This window comes from Jaculus jaculus, chromosome 20 (genome assembly GCF_020740685.1).
Source record: "Jaculus jaculus isolate mJacJac1 chromosome 20, mJacJac1.mat.Y.cur, whole genome shotgun sequence".
In the NCBI taxonomy this organism is placed as follows: domain Eukaryota; kingdom Metazoa; phylum Chordata; class Mammalia; order Rodentia; family Dipodidae; genus Jaculus; species Jaculus jaculus.
The window spans coordinates 26490853-26511901 of NC_059121.1; the positions used below are offsets into that span (position 1 = coordinate 26490853).

A 21049-nucleotide genomic window follows, 5' to 3' on the forward strand; every position below is an offset into this window, starting at 1 on the left:
AAACCCAGATACACAAACTGTTAACATGTGTCTGGAGTTCGTTTGCAGTGGCTGGAAGCTCTGGTGTGCTCATTCTCCCTGTCTTTCTCTCTTCTCTCTATCTATCTCTGCTTGCAAATAAATAAATTAAAAAAAAAAACAATGATAGAAGACAGTTTTCTCAGCTCATGCTCCTATTCTCCTATTGCCTCTGATGGTGTGGGTCATCACCGTCACTACCAAGGATGACGGGACACCACTTTGGTCCTGTGCTGTCACCGGGAGTACGGAGTGTGGTTAGAACTCTCACAATTGCATGTCAGCTTGTGTGACTGTCCACTGAGGCATATTTTTCGACATAATCACTGTCAGAGGATACTGTGGAGAGTTAGGTCTTGCTAGGTACCTGGCCAGCCTACCTTTCTTTCTTTTTCTTCCTCCCTCCCTTCCTCTCTCTCTCTCTCTCTCCCTCTCTCTCTCTCTCTTTCTTCTTCCTTCTTTCCCCTTCCTTCCTTCCCTCCCTCCCTCCCTCCCTCCCTCCCTCCCTTCCTTCCTTCCTTCCTTCCTTCCTTCCTTCCTTCCGTTTTCTGAGCTAGGGCCTCACTATAGCCCAGGCTAACCTTGGACACACTGTGTAGACCCAGACTGTCCTTGAACACTCACAGCGATCCTCCCACCTCTGCCTTCTGAGTGCTGCTTTTTTTTTTTTTTTTTTTTGGTTTGTTTTGAGACATGATGTCATGTATCCAGGCTGGTCTCAGCTCACTGTACAGCTGAAGATGACCTTAAACTCCTGATCCTCTTGCCTCCATGTTCCCAGTGCTGGCATCACAAGCTGCCGTCACCGCCTCTGGTTTATTTCAGGCTGGGGATGGGCCTCACGTGTGTTAGGCCAGCAGTCTTACATTTGAGCTACATTCCTAGTATTTTTTAAGGAATTGTTGTAGATGCCATCTGTAACATAGAAGCCACAAGAGCTATCAAGTATGATAATATGTTTTTCATACATTTAAGGAAAAGATGAGGCATCTAATTGTACACTTAAGAATAACTTTCTGAGCAGTGTTTCATTTATTTGTTTATTTATTTGACAGAGAAAGAGGGAGAGGGAGAGAGAGGGGGGGAGAAGGGGGGGGGGGGAGAGAGAGAGAGAGAGAGAGAGAGAGAGAGAGAGAGACACGGGTGGGCTGGGGGGGGGAGAGTGGGCACTCCAGGGCCTCCAGCCACTGCAAACAAAGTCCAAACACATATGCCCCCTTGTGCATCTGGCTAACATGGGCCCTGGGGAATTGAAACTGGGTCCTTTGGCTTTGCAGGCAAACACCTTAACTGCTAAGCCATCCCTCTAGCCCCTGAGCAGTATTTCTTTTTCTTTTCTTTTTTTCTTTCTTTCTTTACTTTTCTTCTTTTTTTGAGGCAGGGTATCACTGTGGTCCAGGCCGACCTAGAATTCACTATGTAGTCTCAGGCAATCCTCCTACCTCTGCCTCCCTAGTGCGGGAATTAAAGGTGTGTGCCACCACACCCGGTTCCTGAGTGTTATTTCTTTTTCTTTTGTGTGTGTGATTTTAAAATTTTATTATTTATTTATTTAATTGGGAGAGAGAGAGAGAAAGAGGCAGATGGAGAAAGAGAGAATGGGCACACCAGGGCCTCCAGCTGCTGCAACGAACTCCACACACATGCGCCACCTTGAGCATCTTGGCTTGCCTGGGTCCTTTGGCTTTCTGAGCAGTATTTCTTAAAGAATGCTTTGGTTTAATTTAAATTGAATAGAAGATTGGAAGAAAACAGTCAAATTTTATTTATTTGTTTATTTTGTTTTTCCAACTTTTTATTGGCAACTTCTACACATATAGGCAATATACTCTGATCATAATCCCTTCCCACAACCTTCCTTTTTTCCTGCCTCCCAAATCCCTCCTACACTGAATCCCTTCTTTTTTAAAACTGTTGTGCAAAAGATAAGGCTAGACATGGGAATGTTGAGGCAGCACGATTTATTTAGGCTGTAGGCTGGTTCAAAGGACATGAGTTCAAATCCTGGACCCCGGAAGTTCTTACAATTTATGCTTTGGATTGTAAGGTATAGTCAAGAGAACACATTGACTAGCTTGAGACCCAGAAAGTTTCACAAGAAATAGGTTTCTTTTAGCACAGGGGAAAAAAGGTACAAAGTTTATGTCTGAAACAGACAAAAAGGGGAAGGTCCTGTTAAGGAGGAGGGACCCATAACATGGGGAGGCTATTGCTAACCACAAGCCTGTGAGCACACTTTTGCTACCAGAAATGCAAGGAGAAAAGGTAAACTCTCCCCTGCCCCCCCCCCCCCCTGCCCAGGTAGGGTTTCATTCTAGCCCAGGCTGACCTGGAATTAACTATGCAGTCTCAGGGTGGCCTAGAACTCACAGTGATCCTCCTACCTTTCTGCCTTCTGAGTGCTGGGATTGAAGGCGTGTGCCACCACACCCAGCTGTAAGCTTCTTTTAAAAACAAAACCTTTGTTTGCCTAATTTTTTTTTCCCCCTTTACATCTTCTGTGTCATTTTCCCCTTTGAGACTCGTTATTGAACTCAGAGTTAAACTCCAGAGTTTCATCCTCTTGATTTAGGGCCTCATTATAATTCCATGGTTTTGGTTTTCTGTTCTAAAGTGAGCTGTATGGAAGATGTGCTCTCTCTTGTCCAAAGGGAAGCCACACAAGGATGCATCAGGCAAGGTCCCAACAGAAGTAGCACCATGCCAGTTAAGCTTTGAAATATTCCACAGGTGGTCCTCTAAACAAGGAACCAGGGGCCCAGCCCTTCGCTATTTATTTATTTATTTATTTGTTTATTTATTTATTATTTATGTTAAGAACCTTGAAGTGAGGACCCAGTTCGGGGGTCATTTACCTTTTTTGTGCAGTGAGAACATGATGAGGTCCAGCTATTAGCAATAAGAATGGAGACGTGTTGTGACGTCTGCCCACGTGAAAGGAGGGTTCCAGTTGAGCTTTCTCAGGACCGGTCTAGTCAGCTGGAGAAACTTCCAGCAAACCATGTGGCAAGGCCCAGCTGTCGACATTGACCAGGGGTGAGAGGGAGCATCTCTCTTAGGGACAGGCGTGATGCAGCGGGGTTGTAATCTGCCGCTGTGCACAGAGCCTCCGCGGGCTTCCCGCCCCACGTGTCAGCGGAGGAGCCCAGCGTGTCTGGAGTGCATCTGCCCCCGCTGCGGGGGCTTGCGTCTGCCTCAAGGAACCGAGGGCCTGCTTCTGCAGCCTTGACTGCGGGCGGGGTGCACAAAAGAACAACGGAAGCACCTCTCCAAAGAGGCTTGAAGCCGGGCGTGGTGGTGCACGCCTGTAATCCCAGCACTGGAAGACAGAGGTGGGAGGACCGATGCGAGTTCGAGGCCACCCCGAGACTGCATAGTAAATTCCAGGTCAGCGTGGGCTAGAGTGAAACCCTACCTCGAAAAACAAAAACAAAAACAAAAACAACAAAAAAAACCAAAGAGGCTTAAGAGGCTGGACATTTCATTTTAATTGTGACCCAAACTGACTTGGCCCGAAGGGATGTATACGTCTGTAATCTTTCTCCAGTCCACTGGCTGAGAGGCTAGAAGGGGTTTCCTCACATTTGGAGGTTGTGTCTTAGGACTGATTCTTCAAGTCCCTTTCAATCTCATAGCCTGATGGGGAGACAGCCTCCCATAGATTTTTCACAGGAAGAGAATCCAGTCTTTTTGGTTGTAGTGGAGCTGATCCTTAGCAATGCCATTGAACATGCTTCATCCCAACCGAGGTGAGTCTTCTGAAATAATTTGCCTCCTTGAGCCGTTAGAGGCCTATTATCCTTTCTATCTTGCCAGAGCTCTGTGGTCTGTAAGTAATTTCCGTTTAATAGCTAAGTTCTGGGGCCGTATCTGGATGGCAAAAGCAGCCCTGTTGCCTGCATCCATGGAGCTGGGCTTCCCAGACCTGGGGATGGTCTCCTGGAGGAGCAGCCTGGCCCCTCCTCAGCCCCTTTCCGTGTGGGGCAGGTATTAAGAGCATGCAGAGACATGACGTACCTGCAGCCGGGGAGCCCGGCAGCCTGGGAAGCCCCCCCCCCCTCCAGATCTTCAAAAGGAGCCCCTCCCCAGCTCTGCACTCCTGGAGGAAGCTTTGGCCCTCGTCCTGAGTCGCTGGGGACACGCGTCTCACCCCACTGACACACTTCCCAGGACATGCTTGAGGGTCATGGGACATCTTGGAGTTGACTCCGGGCAGGTTCATGTGTGTCCCTTGATGAAACTGCCTGACAAAGGGAAGGCCCAGCGCCTCAGGGATGGCTACTGGACCATCTGAAAGTTGCTGCCTTCCATCTGAGATACAGTCCCTGTGTTCAGTTTCCAGCCAGTCCTTTTAATGTGGGGAGTAGTCAGGTTTCCTGCCGGCCTGAGGGCGAGGGAACCGAGCAGGAAATTCTGTCATCCAAAATGACTTAATCTCCATATAAACACTATTCATAATCCTTTAATGTTACACGGTATCTTTCTGTTCCCCAGTCTGCAGTCGACACAAAAGCACTTAGACCAAGTTCTCTGCATGTATCTGACTTTTGAGAGAACCCATGATTGAGAACAGAACCTATAATAAAAGGTAACGTTGTAAAGTTAAAAGTGACTTTAATCTGCTAATGGCAACATTGGCAAGAGACAAGGTACAGTGTAACTTAATATAAATTATAATCTAAGATATAAATATAAGGTACAGTATAACCTTAACATAAAATATAATATGATAAAATATAAACACAGGGTACAGTATAACTTTAATATTGGTTGGCATAGTAAAATTAACTTTCATTTTAAAAGTGATCTCTCAGGAATTGTCATAAAGGCCTATTTTAAATTGTATTTATATGATTTAATAAACAGAAAATTACTTTAAAAAATAAAGGAATGGGCCAGGTGTGGTGGCACACGCCTTTAATCCCAGCACTCGGGAGGCAGAGGTAGGAGGATCGCCGTGAGTTCTAGGCCACCCTGAGACTCCATAGTGAATTCCAGGTCAGCCTGGGCTACAGTGAGAAACTACTTCAAGAAAAAAAAAAAAAAGGTAATGTTTTTGATAAGAGAATAAGGATCACACGTGGTGGCAGCATTTTGGGGGACGGAGCCCACTCACTATGCAATGACACCAGGAAGTAGTGTTTGGGTCAAGTGAGCAGAGAGCCAGGCCCATCCTACGCTCATGCTTTACCAGGTCACATCTGATGTTTTACCACGGGGGCGGGGAAATACAGTTCATACAGAAGCCTTTTTATAAAATTTTCAGAAATGTTAAAGTTTTTATTGGAACATAAAAGATGTACGTACATACAGAGAAAAATCACAAGGCATGAAAATATCATATTGGGTAGAAGAGACAGGAAAATCCCTGTAAACGGGAAAAGGTAGGTGTTCACACAGCAATCCCTGACCAGCAGAATATAAAGCACACAGGGCTCCGAATTTATCTGCTCTCAGCCTCTGGCTTTCATATTCTATCCTCGCATCAGACAAACAGGCTGAAATTACAGACAGTCATTAAGAAAGGCCCCTAGTGGCAATCTTACATCAAAAGCTGGCCAGTCGAGCTCTGTCGCTCCTATCTGATTCCTTCGTGTCCCTCTATGCTCCTTTATACTTTGAAAAGAGACTATAATTGTAGTCCAAGAAAATGGAAGTTGTTAGTGCAGAAAGTGCTATCTGAGTTTTTTGGTATATACACAAGATAGAAAAAAAATCATAAATGTATTCATATTTTAAAATAGTCCAATGTATTCTTGACTATGTATGGGGCGTATAAGACTTAAAGCTTCCTGGAAATGCTGTTTCTCGACAGTGTACAGTAGTATTTTAGCTGCTGTGAGCTGGTTTCTAAATACCATTTGGTCTCAGTAAAGATGTGTGATCCCATATCATTTGCCTTACAGACTCATCTTTTACACGTCTGCCTGTTCGAGAAGAAATGATGGCAAAATACTCCAACCTTTCCTGGGAGACTCATAACATCTTGCTGACAGGTAAATCTCTCACGTTTCAGACACTGCAGTGCCGAAACAAGGTGGAAGAAATTGCTTTTGACTAAGTTCCTACTTCAGTTCTCCATAGCGTTGCTTCCTAATATTCTAAAGTCAGGTGTGTGTGCATGCGTGCGTGTGGGCTCTCGTTCATGTTTGTGCAACTATGTGTGTGTGAAAGGGTGCGTGTGGTGGCCACAGAGCAACCTGGGCTGCTGTTCTTCAGTCACTGTCCTTGCCCGAGACGAGAAATGCCTTCTTACCTGACATCCTGATGGTTATCTACCTAACCCACGGAAGGCTTACTTCCTAGTCTCTCTTTTTTTCTGACTGTGCATGGGAACCAATGGCCGTTCCCACCGTTATGAGAACCACAGTGGTCCACAGTTGTCCACCACGTACCTGGATTTTCCTCTCCTAACATCGTCCTGGCCCAAGTCTGAGCCAGCACCAAGCTGTGGGGAATCCATGAAGCGGTGACCAAGCTGCCCGGTCATGTGCCTGTGGGCACTGGTTGGTGTGCCCAACTTCCCCACGTGTTTCTGCGTATCCTTCCCTAGCAAAGAAGCCTGGTTGTTTGAGGCACTTGGAGATTACATGTTTGGAGCTCTTACTTCGTTACTATTGTACTTAGAAAGTCTTTTTAAAAAGTCTGGGTTGGGGCTGGAGGGATAGCTTAGCGGTTAAGGTGTTTGCCTGCAAAGCCAAAGGACCCAGGTTCGATTCCCCAGAACCCACATTAGCCAGATGCACAAGGGGAAGCATGTGTCTGGAGTTCATCTGCAGTGGCTGGAGGCCCTGGCGTGCCCATTCTCTCTCTCTCTCTCTCTCTCTGTCGTCTTCTCTCTTTCTCTGTCAAATACATAAAAATAAAATATTTTTAAAAAGTCTGGGTTGGGCTGGAGAGATGGCGTAGCGGTTAAGTGCTTGCCTGTGAAGCCTAAGGACCCCGGTTCGAGGCTCGGTTCCCCAGGTCCCACGTTAGCCAGATGCACAAGGGGGCGCACGCGTCTGGAGTTCGTTTGCAGAGGCTGGAAGCCCTGGCACGCCCATTCTCTCTCTCTCCCTCTACCTGTCTTTCTGTGTCTGTCGCTCTCAAAAAAAAAAGTCTGTGTTGGCTTGTATTTAACAAATGAGATCTGACATTAGTTTTCAAACACTGACTCTCTGAACTGTGAGAGCTGTGGTTGCCTTCTCATCATAGAGCCTCATCTTCGGGGCTTGGAGGTTAAGGAGCTTGCTTGCGAAGCCTAGCGACCCATGTTTGACTCTCCAGAGCCCACATAAGCCAGATGCATAAAAGTGAGGCAAACGCAAGGTCACACATGCCCACTAGGTGGCACAGGCGTCTGGAGTTGGATTACAGTGGCGGGGGCCCTGGCGTGCCAATTCTCTTTCTTTCTCTAAAATTAAAAAAAAACCAAGAAACAAAAAAACAAAAAGTCTAAACTTTGGTGCAACATTGAATTTAAGTTTGAGGCCTAGTATATGTTTCTGCTAGGTTTTTTTTTTTTTGTTGTTGTTTTTTTTTTTTTGAGAGAGAGGCTTTCATACAGTGCAGGGCAACCTTGAGCTTGCTATGTACCTAAGCTGGCCTTCCTGCCTCTGCCTCCCAGGTGCTGGTATTACAGGTGTCTAGCACACCTGGTTGATGTCCGGATTTCTGGTGTTTTTCCGAGCGTGTTTGTGGGTGCCACATCATTGCTTGCTTATGAGCTCAGAGCACGGGGTGACTGTCATTTCTTTGTCATGTGTAGTCAGCAGAACATTACCATATTGTTATTCCAGATTTTTCTTCCCTTCAGGCCATTTTGAGCATCAACCTTTCTTTAGGGTTAAAGTGGTTATTTTTTAGAGAGAGAGTTAATTACAATAACTTTGTTACAAATTTGGACCAGAATGACATTAGCTTCTCTGTATAAATTTACTTAGTGAGAAAGGGAAATGTGGGCCCTGGGCCTTTGAGAAAGAAAACCATGGCCTTTGAATTAACAAAACAAACAAACAAACAAAAAAACCAAAAGAAAAATCTGGTTACATATTTATTTGATACTTTTTAAATGTTACGGATTTTTTAGGGAACTCATGGAATTGACTGTGTGCCATGTGTTCTTTTAAAACATAGTTTAATCTTTGTAACAATTCTCTTCATTAAGTACTAGTATTTGTGTTTTGTAGATGAGAAAAACACAATCAGATTAAGTGAACTCATAAAAGCCCCTGTTGGCGCTTGGGTTTGAACCCAGGCAGTCTGACGCCAGAGTTTATTCTGTGCCAACTAACTTTCCTAATGCCAAATTATTCATTACTTTCATCAGGATTGTTAAAGCAGCTCTGCCTGTTTTAAAGAGAATTATTGTAGTTTTAAAATGCCATAGTAAAGAACCCTGGGAATAAGTCCATATTAATTGCTTTAACCCCAAGTAGGTTAATCTTAGAAATTGTGTTTGCTGAATAAAGTTATTGACTATTTGGACTAAAAGGTCTCTATCTCTCTTTGCTATCACTGGGTTGCTTAAATATATCTTGTGATAATAGATTACTTTTACATCACTGTTCAAATTTCCTAATGTCAATATTTGTCAGTCTTTGTTTATATTACTGTGATTAGAGTGTTTCTATGTTGTTACTTTCAGTGTTTTTTTTTTCTTTCCCACTGTTTAGTGTATCAATGTTAAACAGTGAGATTAAAATGAAAACATCAGATGGTCACTTTCTTGATAAGCCTGCCCTCAGCTTCCAATCCGTTGACTCCATCACGTGTCGTGTTGACCAGCTGACATGTTTCTAGATGATTTGCCAAGGTCCTCTTGTGAGGGAAGGAGGCTGCTGGGAAAGAGGTGGCCTGAGCAGGCGTCAGAAGCACCCAGTGCAAGCCTTGGGAGATCAGGTAGCAGCTCGGTTGCCTAGACACCGAGAAGCCAGAGTCCTCAGGTCGCAGGGCCAGGCGCAGGGACACAGAGCGGGCTGAGACAGTGGTTGACGCTCTAGGCTCTCGGCTGCACAGGGTCTCCTAGAGGCGCCAGTGAACGGCAGCGGTTTGTGGTGTTTTTCTACAGGTATTCTTCAAGTCTTAGAGAAAGAGTAACTGCACAGAGAAGAAAAGAAAGCGTCTTAACATGCAGAGGTTGTGAAAGAGGAGAGGGCATGGGGCGACAGTAGCTGCAGGCAGATTTTGTCCTGAATCTACCACAGGTGTCATTGGCGGACAGATTACACTCTGGCTATATGATTATTCTTTTTTTGGGGGGGGGTGGATATTTGTGACTGTAGGATGTTTAGCCACATCCCTGGCCTTTATGTGGTAGATGTCAGGCCATATGCTCCCCTGGGACAAATTGATCTTGCTTGCTTTGCACAGAGAGAAGGTAGCTCAGCGTGTCAGCTCCAAGTTGCTGCAATGAAGTCCCCAAGGCAGGCTACGTAGGAAGAAATGAGGTTTGTGTAGCTTGGGGTGGGGGAAGGGTTTCAAGCTCTAAACAGCATGCGCAGTCTCCAGTGGATGCCCACGGGGGACAGCGGTGCCTGCGTGGGCAGAAGTGTCAGACGTGGAATCGTGCCGGGCCAGCTGGGTTCACATTCAGCCCTTCTATGACGGTCCCCTCACCAGAAGTCAAGGCTTTCCTTCCGAGATACCTGACCCTTTATAGGAAACCAGTGATCTAAGTGTCTCCCGTTAGGAATCGCTCACTCACTTCTTAAAGGACCCAGCCCCTCCTTCCTGACTACAGCGCCAACGCAGGGACCTTTGGAACATTAGTTTTCTAGCACCCTGAAGCTGTTTGCATCACTCCATTACAAAAAGACATAACTACAAAACACACACACACACACACACACACACACACACACACAATGGGGCTGGAGAGATGGCTTAGTGGTTAAAGCATTTGCCTGCAAAGGGGCCAGGTTCAATTCCCCAGGACCCACACAAGCCCGATGTACAAGGTGGTGCATGAGTTTGGAGTTTATTTGCAGTGGCTGAAGGCCCTGGTGTGCCTGTTCTCTCTCTCTCTCCTTCCTTCAGTCTCTCTCTCTCTCTCTCTCTCTCTCTCAAATAAAAAATAAAATAAAATTAAAACCACAGAGTTGCCAACATTTTGTAAGGTTTGCCACCAAAAAGTTAAGTTATAACATTGAAAAAGGTTGTTATGGCACTGAAAAAAAGGACAAAGCATCCAGGCCAGCTAGGTAATTGGTGGGCACAGGGCCTAGGGTATGTGGGACGGTGAGCCTGCTCAGTCCCAATCCCATCTCCGCCCTCCATCCTGCGAGTTTTCCAACTCTGCCGTCCTCTGAGGGTTCAAGGGTCACATCTGTAGGAAGGCTGTCATAGAGACACACTGCTTCTGTGTGTCTGGCATGCCTTATTGTTTCTGCTAACTTTTCTTGTCATGGTAACTGTTCTTTGTTCATCATGTTAAATTATTTATTGGTGTGTATGGGGACACCACTTTGTGCACCTTACGTGGGTGGCTTGGGAATTGAACCCTGGGCCAGCAGGTTTTGCAAGCAAGTGCCTTTTACCCCTGAACTATATCTTTCTAGCTTGTTATTTTTTTTAAACTTTTAATTATTTAATATTGAGTTTATTTAAAAAATATTAAAACACCATGTCCAGCACTCTAGTGTGGTAAAGATTCTGAAACTCCTCCTGCCATAGGGAGGCGTATCTGAAATATGAAAGTCCTTCTCAAGTAGACAGCGGGGGCACAAGAACGTCCAAGCAACAGCCACTGGTTAAACACGGCGACCCGGCCATCTTGCCTGTGAGTTGGTGGTGTGCTAGGTTGCCTTGTGTGGTGGCCGAGAGACTTCAGTTTCTATAGCCGTGTCGCACACAGCGTTTCCTGTGTGCAAGGAGAGGAGTGGGACTCAGACAGCTGAGCCTTCATGCCAGACTCACACAGGAAAGATTCTGGAGTCCGCCGACGGTGTGCACAGTGGGCTGCCAGCGTCCAGAGGGCAAGCTAGCTTCTCTTTTTTTTTTTTTTTTGTGGCAAGCCCAAAAGACTACCTTGTTTTGTTTGTTTATTTGTTTATTTTTATTTATTTGAGAGCAACAGACAGAGGGGAAGAGGCAGATAGAGAGAGAGAGAGAGAGAGAGAGAGATACAGAGAATGGGCGCTCCAGGGCCTCCAGACGCTGCAAATGAACTCCAGACGCGTGCGCCACCGTGTGCATCTGGTTTACGTGGGACATGGAGAATCGAACCTAGGTCCTTAGGCTTCGTAGGCATATGCCTTAACCTCTGAGCCATCTCTCCAGCCCACAGACTACATTTTTTTTTTTTTTTATGTGAGAGAGGGAAAGAAAGAGAGAAAAAGGGGGGGGTTGAGAGAGAGAGAGAGAGAGAGAGAGAGAGAGAGAGAGAGAAAATGGATGTGTAAGGGCCTTCAGCCCCTGCAGTCGAAGCCAGGCGCATGCGCCCCCTTGTGCACATGTATGACACTGTGCATTGCCTGTGTCTCTGTGCGTCTGGCTCACATGGGACCTGGAAAGTAGAACATGGGTTCTTAGGCTTTGTATGCGAGCTCCTTAACCACTAAGCCATCTCTCCAGCCCAAGTTGGCTTCTTTGATTAGCTTTATTCGGTGTTAAAAACAGAGCTCAGCTCGTTTTCCCATTACTGTCAATTGAAAACAATTAAAAAAAAAATCTTTAAAGATCTAAAAGAAGGCCCCAGGGCTGGACAGATGGCCAATGGACATCCAGACGCACAAAGTGATGTGTGCACCTGGAGTTCATTTGCAGGGGAAGAGGCCACGGTGTGTCCCCACCCTCTGATTGCAAGTGAATAACATAAACAAACAAATAAATAAATAAGTAAACGAATAAGGTATTAGAAAAATGCCCCAAGGGACACAAGCTCACCCTCAGGGAGGCTTAGGGCGCAATGCTGTGTTGCTGCAGGACCCAGCAGCCCACAAGGTGAGCGGCAACACAAGAGCCTGGAGGTAGGGGACGTAGGGGACGTAGGGGCAGTAGGCTTCGTCCCCAGGGAAACGGTGACCAGAACTGCTCCTCCCCGGCTGTGCAGGCACACTGACAGGGTGACCTGGGCGACTCAGGAGCCAGAAAGCCCCTGGGACGCTGCCAGCCCAGGAGCAGCAGGATGGGACCTTGTCAACGCGCACATGCCACAGACCTGCGAGCCTTGCGCGAGGAATGGTGAGACACAAGGAAGCTTGGGAGAAGGTCGTTGTAGCACTGAATAGACAAGGAGAAAGTGGCAGCCTGGGTGAGATCATAAACCTGGTAGTCCAGGTCCATTGCCACCCGTGCTTCAGGCTGTTTCTCCTCAGTGCTAACTTGGGGTTGGAGGTTTTTTTGTTTGTTTTCTCAAGCAGTTTATGTTGTGATGCAGTCCATAAAACCTACCACTGCTTGAGTGGACACTACATGATGTACAGTATTCACTACTGTTTTTGTTTATTTTTAAAAATATTTTATTTTTAATTATTTATTAGAGACAGACACAGAGAGAGAGAGAGAGAGAGAGAGAGAGAGAGAGAGAGAGAGAGAGAGAGACAGAAAGAGAGACAGAATGGGTGCTCCAGGGCCTCCAGCCTCTGCAAACGTATGAACTCCAGATATGTGCGCCACCATGTGCATCTGGCTTACATGGGACCTGGAGAATTGAACCTGGGTTCTTAGGCTTCACAGGCATGCGGCTTAACCTCTAAGCCATCTCTCTCTAGCCCTAGTTTTTATTTTTAAAATAATTTTTATTTCATTTTATTATCTTTCTGTGACACACAGAGAGAGAGAGAGAAAGAGAGAGAAAGAATAGGCATGCCAGGGGCCAGAACCTTTAGCCATTGCAAACAAACTCCAGACGCATGCGCCACCTTGTGCATTTAGCTTACATGAGTCCTGGGGAATCGAACCTGAGTCCTTTGGCTTCGCAGTCCAACAACGCCTTAACTGCTAAGCCATCTCTTCATCCACTTAAATAATTAAAAAAAAATTCAAAACATATTTTATTTCATTAAGAGAAGGGGGAGGAAGGAAGGAGGGAGGAAGATAAAGGGCATGCCGGGGCCTCCTGCCACTGCAAAGGAACTGCAGACTTTGCGGACCTGGCTCCACATTTCCATAGCAGTAGGAAGGAAGTCGTCTTGAGTATTGGGCTTGGAGCTAGGCCGTGTCAGCGCAAAGCCCACTCCCCGTGACATACCTCCCCCAGCAAGGCTCCACCTCCCAAAGCTCCCCCCCCCCCTCCCCCCCCCGTCAGATTCCCAAATTACCACCATCTAAGGCCCAAGTATTCCAAGCACATGAGCCTATGGGGACTTTTCATTCCAACCACCAATGTGTGTGTGTGTGTGTGTGTGTGTGTGTGTGTATTGTAATGCGTGCTTCAAAATTGCCCTTCAGTGCATCTGGACGCTTTGTTCCTTCCCACACCCACACCATTGAGCGTAATGTATTTTCCCAGCATCTTCTTGGACGCTAGAGGTTATCAGAACTTCTCATCTTAACGTGGGTGTTAAACCGTTGGTATTTTCTTATTCCTGGCATTTTGGATAGGGGTATACTTTTGCACATGCGTGCGTGTTATTTATTGCCTTTTTGCCAATTTAACTATGGGCTTTTAAGATTGTTATATGAGAAAGAGGAATAAAGTACAGATGCTATTTTTGGCTGGGCTTTTTATACCAGTTACAAATATTTCCCCCCACTTGCCTTTAATTTTTTAGAGTGGTTTTAAAATTTTAAATTTTTGTTTATTTATTTGAGGGTGAGAGAATAAAGGCACTCCAGGGCTTCTTGCTGCTGTGGACAAGCTACAGACACACACAACATTTTGTGTGTCCTGCTTGATTCACATGGGTACTGGGAAATTGAGCTGGAGCCTGTAGGCTCTACAAGAAAGCAACTCTAACCACTGAGCAATCTCCCTAGTCCTACGGTGTATTTTTTAATGTTTTTTTGTTTATTTTTATTTATTTATTTGAAAGTGACAGATGGAGAAATAGGGAGAGAGAGAGAGATAGAGAGAGAATGGGCATGCCAGGGCCTCCAGCCCACTGCAAATGAACTCCAGACGCATGCATCAACTTGTATAAATGGCTTATGTGGGTCTTGTGGAATCGAGCCTCCAACCGGGTCCTTAGGCTTCACAGGCAAGAGCTTAACTGCTAAACCATCTCTCCAGTCCCTACAGTGTTTTTTTTTTTTTTTTCCTTTTCATGGTACGGTTTCACTCTAGCCCAGACTGACCTGGAATTCACTATGTAGTCTCAGGATGGCCTCGAACTCATGGCGATCCTCCTACCTCTGCCTCCTGAGTGCTGGGATTAAAGGCATGCGCCACCATGCCTGGCCCTACAGTGTATTTTTAATAGTAAGTTTCATTATGTTTAGTTCTGTTATTTTCATCTTATTATCATTCATTTTTAACCGATCTTAAATGTAGTTTTATGCTTAACTAACTTCATTGTCATTTTGTACAGATGTTAGTATCTGAGTAACCTTAAGTGAGTAAAGTTTTCCTTTCCCCTACAGTGTTTAGGTACTGCCCACATTCGAAATGTTCATGTGGGCTTTTCTCTACTCTTTCACCACTTTTCTTTTGAAAGTACCATCTAGGGCTGGAGAGATGGCTTAGCGGTTGAGGGCTTGCCTGTGAAGCCTAAGGACCCCGGTTCGAGGCTCCATTCCCTAGGACCCACGTTAGCCAGATGCACAAGGGGTCACATGCATCTGGAGCTCATTTGCAGTGGCTGGAGGCCTTGGCATACCCATTCTCTCTCTCTCTCTCTCTCTCTGCCTCTTTCTCTGTCACTCTCAAACAAGTAAATAAAAATAAACAAAATTTTAAAAGTACCACCTAAAGTACTGTGTGTGTGTGTGTGTGTGTGTGTGTGTGTGTGTGTGTGTGTGTTCCTATATTTTTTCAACATAGGGCCCCACTGTAGTCCAGGCTGACTTGGAATTCACTATGTAGCCTCAGGTTGGCCTCGAAATGGCAGCTGTCCTCCAACCTCTACCTCCCCTGAATATTGGGATTAAAGGTGTGCGTCACCACACCTGGCTAATTAGGATGTGCTTAAAAAAAAAACCTCATAAAAGGTATGTCTTGGATTTTCACCAATTCATTGAGTATGTGGATTAATTTGGGGGAGATTATTATTTTCACAGTGTTGGATTATATTGCCACTTGTGGTTTTGATCTCATTTGATTTAGGAAATCTACTGCAGCTCATCTTAATTGTATTTATCTATGTTTGAATAGTTATTCTCTCTGCTTTCAAGAATTATTATTATTATTATTACTGTTATTTTGTGTGGTGTGATGGTGCATACTTTTTACCCCAGTACTGGGGAGGCAGAGGTAGGAGGGTCACTGTGAGTTCAAGGCCAGCCTGAGACTACATAGTGAATTCCAGGTCAGCCTGGGCTAGAGCGAGACTCTGCCTTGAAAATCCAAAAAAGAATGATATTTTAAAATTTCTTTTATTAAAAAAAATATTTGTTTATTTGAAAGGGAGAAAGAGAAGGAAAGAGGGAGGGAGGGAGAGAGTGGGCACATGAGGACCTTTCAACATTGCAAGTAAACTCCAGATGAGACCATGAATGCCTCCCTTTGTGCATGTGACTTTACACGGGTAGTGGGGAATTAAACACAGGCCACCAGGCTTTGTTAGCAAGTGCCTTTAACCACGGAGCCATCTCTCTAGCCCCAAGAATGAGTTTTAATCTACCTCTTGGTCCTATCTGTATAGGACATCGTAGTACTGAACAAATTTGTTTTGGCTGAAACAAATCACCTGAACGGAGAAATTATTTGAATCAAGAACTTCTTACACATTGTCTGAGTACCCTCTCAAATCCTTCCTCTGTAGATTTCTTGCTTGCTTCTCAAGGCAGTCCTGATAAGCCTGAATCGACAGGCAAGGTGCCTTACCTGTCTATACTAATCATTCAGTATTTCAAACACTATCTTCTAGGGACTACTTGCATTATTAAAATAAGCACAGTAAAATATAAATATATATCAGGAGCATGGTTTTCAGTGGCAAAGCAAGTGGATAAACGTCCTGGTGTGTTTCTCCAGTATTGCGGTTTACTTTCCAGTGAGGAGAGACTGGGCTTGAATCAGTGAACAAGTTAATTAACTTGATTATCCCGGGCTCCGTCAGGTGCAGGGGAGTCCGTGCACAGAGCTGTCTGAGCAGAAGTAGCTGGGAAATCAGTTAGCGGTTGCAGTATATGAGCTCTCACTGGGAAGGGGACATGGGGACATGGACTTAGGTGCGCATTTCTAGGCCTTCAGCATCTCTGGGAGGAGGAGGAGGCGTGGCTAGCTGCATTTGTGCCTTTCAGAAGTTGCAGCATGAGACATAAGTCAGTGGTCCAGGACTAACTTGCCGCGATGGACGCCTGAGCGCCTGTAGCTTGGAAAAGTTCATTACCAACGCAGCGGGCCTTGGCTTCAGTCCACGGCGTGATTATGGGCTTTCCTCTTGATTTGGCGTGTCCTACGATCTGTTTAACTCTTTTGATGAAAAGCCCTTTTTTTTTTCTTTCTCTCTCTCTCTCTGTGTGTGTGTGTGTGTGTGTGTGTGTGTTGGTGGGTAGGTAGGCATACCAGGGCCTCTTGGCACTGCAAACAAACTCCAGATGCATGCACCACTTTGGGCATCTGGCTTTACATGGGTGCTGGGAAACGGAACCCTGGCCTTGCAGGCTTTGCAAGCAAGTGTTTAATGTCTTCAGGGGCTGCACCGTCTCCCCAGCTTCTCCCTTGTAAACCTTGCCCAGTGTGCCTGGTCCATGTCCAGTCTCAGGCACCAAAACCGTCTAGAACCAGCATGCCAGGACATAATTCACTGAGTGGCTTTTGGCTAGCAGAACTGATAAAAGATTTCAGAACCTTCCAGAAATGCTTAGGACCTAAGGAAGCCAGGCAGCAAGGAGCACTGAAGTAGGATGGGTCCTGTGGTGTCGTTGGCGCTCAGATTCTGCCATCAGTGCCTCGAGGAGGGGCATGGTAGGTGTTTAGGCAAGTAGCTCGCGGTGTGTGCATGAAAGGCACGTGAGTGTAGGAAGCGCGGTTAGGTAGACATAGTGCACCCCTCTGCTGGGTCCTGCCAGCGTCTCGGTGATTAGTTTCTCAGTTCTGCCTGGGTCCTTAACGCCCGCCTCACTTTAAAGGTCTGGGTAAAGGATGCGATTAGCGGAGTGGCCAGTCACAGAAGGAATCCTGGGTTCCAGGCTTCTGTATTCCAAAGGCTGGTCTTTGCCTTCTTCCACACTAACATGGAGAGAAGGGTGTTCAGATTGTGACTATCCGAATGAGCGGTAAGTGCCCATTGCTGTAATTTTGGACTCGGTACTAGTTACAAACCTTATTTTATTTTTTTGTGCCTTTGTTGAGTTTTTATTGGCATATGTTTATTGTACATAATAGTTTTCATGACAACATTCTTGCACACCAAGTTATCATGAACTTTACTGTTTTATTAATTTTTTATTTAAATCTGGAGTTCATTTGCAGTGGCTAGAGGCCCGAGTGTGCCCATTCTCTCGCTCTCTCTCTCCCTCTTTCTCTGTCAAATAAATAAATAAATAAAATGTTAATAAATTGTTTAAAATATTTCTTTTTACTATTTATTTATTTATTAGAGACAGAGAGAGAGGGAGAGAGAGAGGGAGAGAGAGAGAGAAAGAGAGAGAGAGAGAATGGGAACATCTAGCCACTGTGAACAAACTCCAGACGCATGCGTCACCTTGTGCATCTGGCTTACATGGGAGCTGGAGAATTGAACCTGGGTCCTTAGGCTTCGCAGGTATGCACCTTAACCGCTAAGCCATCACCCCAGCCCTACTGTTTGATTTTAACAGGACGCTGGAACTGAGATAAATAACGTTTTGATGGGCGGGGACTTTGATTCTTGGGTTACTGCCCACTATTATTTTTCAAATCAAATGTTTCATTCCTGAAAAAAAAATGAAATACGTTTAGGAGGCTATATCTGTACTTTTTATTTCAAGTGATACTTAAATCAGTTAAAGGAAGTAGAGGTGAAAACCTTACACGCTTACTATCTGGTACCAACTGAAGTGGAGGAAGTCTGGCGTGGTGGACGTGTGAGTTGACTGGGCTGATCCGCAGCAGCCACTCGACAGCCCCCCGCCCCCACCCCCCACCCAGGGGGCATCCACGGAGCTGTCTCGCAGCTTGCTGCCCCCTTCACGGGAGAGCAGGGGTTCATGGCTTTGGAGCCTCAGTCCTCCTCCATGGAGGGAATGTCTCAATTCACTGACCTTTTAAAATTTTTTTTGGTTTATTTTTATTTACTTATTTGAGAGCGACAGAGAAAGAGGCAGACAGAGAGAGAGAGAGAGAGACAGAGACAGAGAGAATGGGCGCGCCAGGGCTTCCAGCCACTGCAGACGAACTCCAGATGCATGCGCCCCCTTGTGCATCTGGCTAACGTGGGTCCTGGGGAATCGAGCCTCAAACCGGGGTCCTTAGGCTTCACAGGCAAGCGTTTAACCGCTAAGCCATCTCTCCAGCCCAATTCACTGATCTTTTGAAGCATATTTGAAAGCATCATTGTATGTAGAGAATTTAATTGATTTTTTCCCCCATATTTAAATCAAGAGAACAGAATACATGTTTGTTTCCAATGATATGGTTTGCTATGAGGGTCTAAATGGGCCCAGTAGGATGCAAAATCTTAAGATTACAGGTTACCAAAAGGTCCACATTAGGACTTTTAATGATGTAATTATGAAACTAGAAGAGTTTAGGCAGATATAAATATTACTATATCAGCTTGAGAACTGTACATTCATTCATTTAATTATTATTATTGAGATATAATCTTACTATTTAGACCTTGAGCATTTAAGAAAATTATTTAATTAATTAATTTATTTGAGAGAGACAGGGAGAAAGAGAGAGCCCACTGCAGTCACCCTCCAGACACGTGTACCACCTTGTGCATCTGGCTTGCTTGGGTTCTGGGGGGTCGAAGCTGAGTCCTTAGGCTTCTCAGGCAGGTGCCTCAACTGCTAAGCCACGTCTCCAGCACGACCTTGAAATTTTGATCCTGCTGCCTGAAGCCCAAGTGCTGGGATAAGAGAACATTTCCGAAGAGAGTGTAGCACTGAGCAGTCTCTACGCTCCCACAAATGTAGATGTTGTTGGGCTGCAAGCGCGGTCATCTGGAGAGGCCCAAGACCAAGCGGGAAAGGAAGATCCTGGAGACCCCTGTTGTTAAGGCTCAGCACCACTGGAATTGTGGATGTGGCGCTCCTCACAGATGAGCAAACTTGAAGATTTCTTCAATTTTACTTACTGATCCCCCCCACACCCTTGTATGATTTAGCTTCTATTCATGCATTTCCATACCTGTGGCCTCTCTTGTCAGTGCTGTTTCTTCTTCAGCGTAAAATCTAGTCTGTCAGTTTTGCGGGTACACGGCAGCGTGCTCACAGGGCATTTCATGCTAGCTGCGTGCACTTTCCTCTTTGCAAACTTCGCACCTCGTCATTGCTTAGGGAAGCATTTTGTAAGGCTTGGAATGTAATTAAGAGCTATAAGATATTTCTCTACCCTTGGTACTGCACTCCCTAAAAATGCAGAGTTAGGAAATTTTTTTATGGAACTCAGTGCTTTCCCTCAGAGAAGATACTTTTCCTAACATGGTGACCGTGTGTGTGTGTGTGTGTGTGTGTGTGTGTGTGTGTGTGCGCGCGCGCGCGCGCGCGCGCGCGCGTGCGGCCCCAAGATAACACTAGGTATCATTTCTCAGGAACTTTGTACACCTTTGTTTGTGACAGGTTCTCTCATTGGCTGGTCAGTTGGCTGCAGGAGGACTCTTGAGACAGCATGCATGCACCAGGTCAGCAGTGGGGAAGGCCAGTCTAGCAGGCCTTGCTAGCTAGCATCAGGAGTCTCCTGGATCCACCTTCTATTGTTTTAGACACTTGTCGGGATCGTAAATGCACATGATCCCTCTGTTACTGGATTTCTTCCGCCGGGGCTGTGAATCCCAAGTCCAGTGGGGAGGCTTGCAGTGCAAGCATCTCTCACCACTAAGCTGTCTTCCTACCCTGTCCACTTTATTTTTTGAGGTGGAGTCTCGCGGAACCCCGAGCTCACTGATTTGGCTACACTAAGTAGCCAACTTGGGTTCTCATACTTGTACAGTATGCATTTTGCCCACTGAGTCACCTCCCTGGTCCCTACATTATCTTTTATAAAATCAAAAATGATTTGTACATCATTGCACAATTTATCAGGCACAGGGTTCATGTGTCAGTGCATATATACCATTAGTGCAAAATAACAATTCTGGCTTTAAAGATTTATTTTTATTTATTTATTTTAGAGAGAGAGAGAGATACAGAAATAAGCAGGTAGAGAGAGAAAGAGAGAGAGAGAGAGAGAGTAAATGGGGCCACCAGGACTCCAGCCACTGAAAATGAACTCCAAATGCATGCTCCCGCCAACACCCCTCCCCCATGCATCTGACTTACATGGGCCCTGGGAGCCGAGCCTGGGTCCTTTGGCTTTACAGGCAATCACCTTAACCACTAAGCAATCTCTTCAGCCCACAATTCTGGCTTTAAAGGAAATAAAGAAAGTTCTTTCTAAAGACACGAGTAACTGTGGTGCCCTGCGTATGGATGCAAGTTATCCTGAGCGCCCTTTTCCACTATGGAAGAGGTATTGCAAACTTCTGTAGTCAAAGAGCAGAAGATAGTCATGAGTTTATGGATTCCCATTTACTGTGGTGGTACCAGCAGGTAGGTGGGTTCTGTAGCAGAGCGGGGCAGGCTCATTGGTATAATTGGCATGTTATTGTAATCTCAGTTGAGTGGCTGACAGGGACCAGCGATCTGTCAAGGTTAGCTCTGCATCTAAGAGAATTATCCAGTGATCAGCAGGATGCTAGGCCAGATACAGAAGTGGACAGTAAGCGGTCTTTGAAAGGCCAAGATGACATCAGCTATTGACTTGCAGTGGACCATCTGCCCAAAAGGACGGATGGGTATCTAGATAGCCAAGGTCATT

The 21049-nt window shown here is 45.7% G+C and overlaps 1 protein-coding gene across 1 annotated transcript in view; it reads left to right on the plus strand.

The window, feature by feature from the left end:
* Positions 1-21049, plus strand: part of Emb (embigin) — a 54522-nt gene that overhangs the window by 12748 nt on the left and 20725 nt on the right. The window contains exon 2 of the mRNA XM_045139050.1: positions 5925-6014. Within this exon, the coding sequence (XP_044994985.1) occupies positions 5925-6014 (90 nt within the window). The remainder of the gene's footprint in view (positions 1-5924; positions 6015-21049) is intronic.